We start from the raw sequence: 2,198 nt of genomic DNA on the forward strand, positions 1-2,198 counted from the left end.
ATCCAAATTTCATATTTCTACCTTACGTAGATCGCCGTGGGCATTAATGGATTAAGACCGTAAGATACATTCAAAATTTCAGAAATACGAAGTTTGACAGTTGATTATATTAAAAGCTGCTGAATGCCAATTACAAATAATGTTTTAAATCTACTACATTCTTGGTAATTCATGTCACCAGATAAAAAATTCCAAACTATCTATTATCACTTGTCATTCCACCCACACGACGAACAAAATTATTACATAAACAACAATGTAATTATAACGTTAAAAACACTTTAATTGCCCATATACGTAAACATAGAGAAAACTACACAATTTGTTAGATAAACTAAACGATTAGAATTACAAAATAGCAAAATAACAAGTGTAATTTCAAAACATTTCTCCCACTGGTTTAATAGTCAATTCGTGCACTTGAACATGTGGTGGAGTAGAGAGACAATACATAACACCAGCTGAAATGTCCTCAGCTTTAAGCATTTGCATTTTTTTATAAATGTCCGGTACAATTTCCGTATCCACTAGACCAGGACTAACGCTCTACAATTTGCAAAAGGGAGACAGAGAGAGAGAAGATACAAAATAATTGAATTTTTGTAAAACATACAAGCAAAAACTCAGCAGTTACCGTTATTTTAATTTTCGTTTTCAATTCACGAAATTCTTGACGTAAAATTTCTGTTAATCCTGTTACAGCATACTTGGTGCAAGGATATATATTAAAGGTAGGCAACGAACCGGGTGGTGGATTAAAAATATAATGGCCCACTACACTGTTTATCAATATGACATGACCGTGATTAACATTGGCCTTTTGCATTGATTGGAAGGCACGTCGTGTACAATAGACAATACCCATGACATTTGTTTGCAATGTTTGCTGTAATGTATCAATTTCGAGAGTTAACAATTGACCTGATGTATAGGTGCCAGCATTGTTAATCAATATCTCCACAGTGCCCAGGTTCTTTTCAATCCAATCGAAGGCTTCATTTACCGACTGCATATCGGATACATCACATTTAATGGCATGCAAACGATTTTGCTGTTTGGCCGGTAGGGAGGCACGAATTTCATCTACCCGCTCTTTGCGACGCGCCAAACCAACCACAACGAGGCCAGCTGCAATCAAATCTTTTGTAATGGCAGAACCTATACCCGAACTGGCGCCGGTGACAACAGCAACACGATTTTGCCAACGTTCCATTATTTGTTATTGGATAGTGGGGTGGGGTCACAACAAAACTAAATTAAAAATTATGTTGTTCTTTCAAAATTGTATATATTTTTATCTGATTTAAGTATCCGCTTGAGAAGAAGATGTAATTGTTGATGATGTTACTTTGACTTCACTAATGCAACTGAAAAACTATATCTTATTGTGTGCGGTTTAAATGAGCAAATTGCTCATATTTACATGAATGTATGTGAGTGATTGTGTTTTTTTTTTTTTTTTCTTTTTTTTTTTTTGTATTTTGCCATATTAACAAATGTGTATATTAATATCAATTTATTTAGAACGAATAGCAAATAATTTTATTAACCCTTTAAATAAGGTGAGCTAATTTTCTGATAAATTTAATTCTATGACATTTTCGTAAATTATAAAAAAATGTTCTTGAAACTGAAACAATCTATAATTTATGAAATTAATTTTCCAACTAAAGAATAAATTAAAAAAAATGTATTCAAAAATTAAACCGAAATTGTATTCAACAACCCAGCAAAAACTTAAATTGGAAAGTAAGGTGTTAAAATGCTAAAACTTTCTTACAGAATAGCATTATAAGTCATTATTTTAGCACGGGGATGACAGTCTCTTTTAAACAGGAAGTTAAGTTAGTACTTACTACGATCGCCTACATATTATTTGTAAGTTATTTGTATGTTATTACTACACTAATTCTAAGTAATGCAGACAAACAAGTTAGTTGTTAAGTGTATTTTTTATATCCAATTTTCTCCGCTTTTTGTTTTATAGAGTTTTAGATAGTTTTGGCAAATAAAGTGTCTATATGTGAGCGCTTTTGTGTCATATTCCTATAATATAATAAAAAATGTAATTGACATTATATACAAACATACATGCATAAAGATATATTGCATAATTCATATTATCACATTTCAAACTATTTATACTCCCGTATATGAGAATATTACATGTCATTATTAATAACAGACCATTTGAATGC

General features: G+C 31.4%; 1 protein-coding gene across 1 annotated transcript; it reads right to left on the reverse strand.

The window, feature by feature from the left end:
* Nucleotides 1-262: 262 nt before the first annotated feature.
* Nucleotides 263-1,363, reverse strand: LOC111686785 (farnesol dehydrogenase-like). Its single transcript, XM_023449171.2, has 2 exons — nucleotides 635-1,363; nucleotides 263-546 (listed from the first exon to the last, which is right to left on the reverse strand). The coding sequence occupies exons 1-2, from the start codon at nucleotides 1,211-1,213 to the stop codon at nucleotides 379-381; spliced, it is 747 nt and encodes a 248-aa protein (XP_023304939.2). The 5' UTR covers nucleotides 1,214-1,363; the 3' UTR covers nucleotides 263-378.
* Between the last annotated feature and the right edge of the window lie 835 nt (nucleotides 1,364-2,198).

The sequence above is a fragment of the Lucilia cuprina genome, chromosome 3, assembly GCF_022045245.1.
Source record: "Lucilia cuprina isolate Lc7/37 chromosome 3, ASM2204524v1, whole genome shotgun sequence".
In the NCBI taxonomy this organism is placed as follows: domain Eukaryota; kingdom Metazoa; phylum Arthropoda; class Insecta; order Diptera; family Calliphoridae; genus Lucilia; species Lucilia cuprina.

Bases quoted from the DNA above. Each gene is read 5' to 3' on its own strand.
- LOC111686785 (XM_023449171.2), bottom strand. From the start codon at position 1,213: ATGGAACGTTGGCAAAATCGTGTTGCTGTTGTCACCGGCGCCAGTTCG. The intron at 547-634 runs GTAACTGCTGAG...TGCAAATTGTAG, and splicing joins AAACGAAAATTAAAATAACG to AGCGTTAGTCCTGGTCTAGT.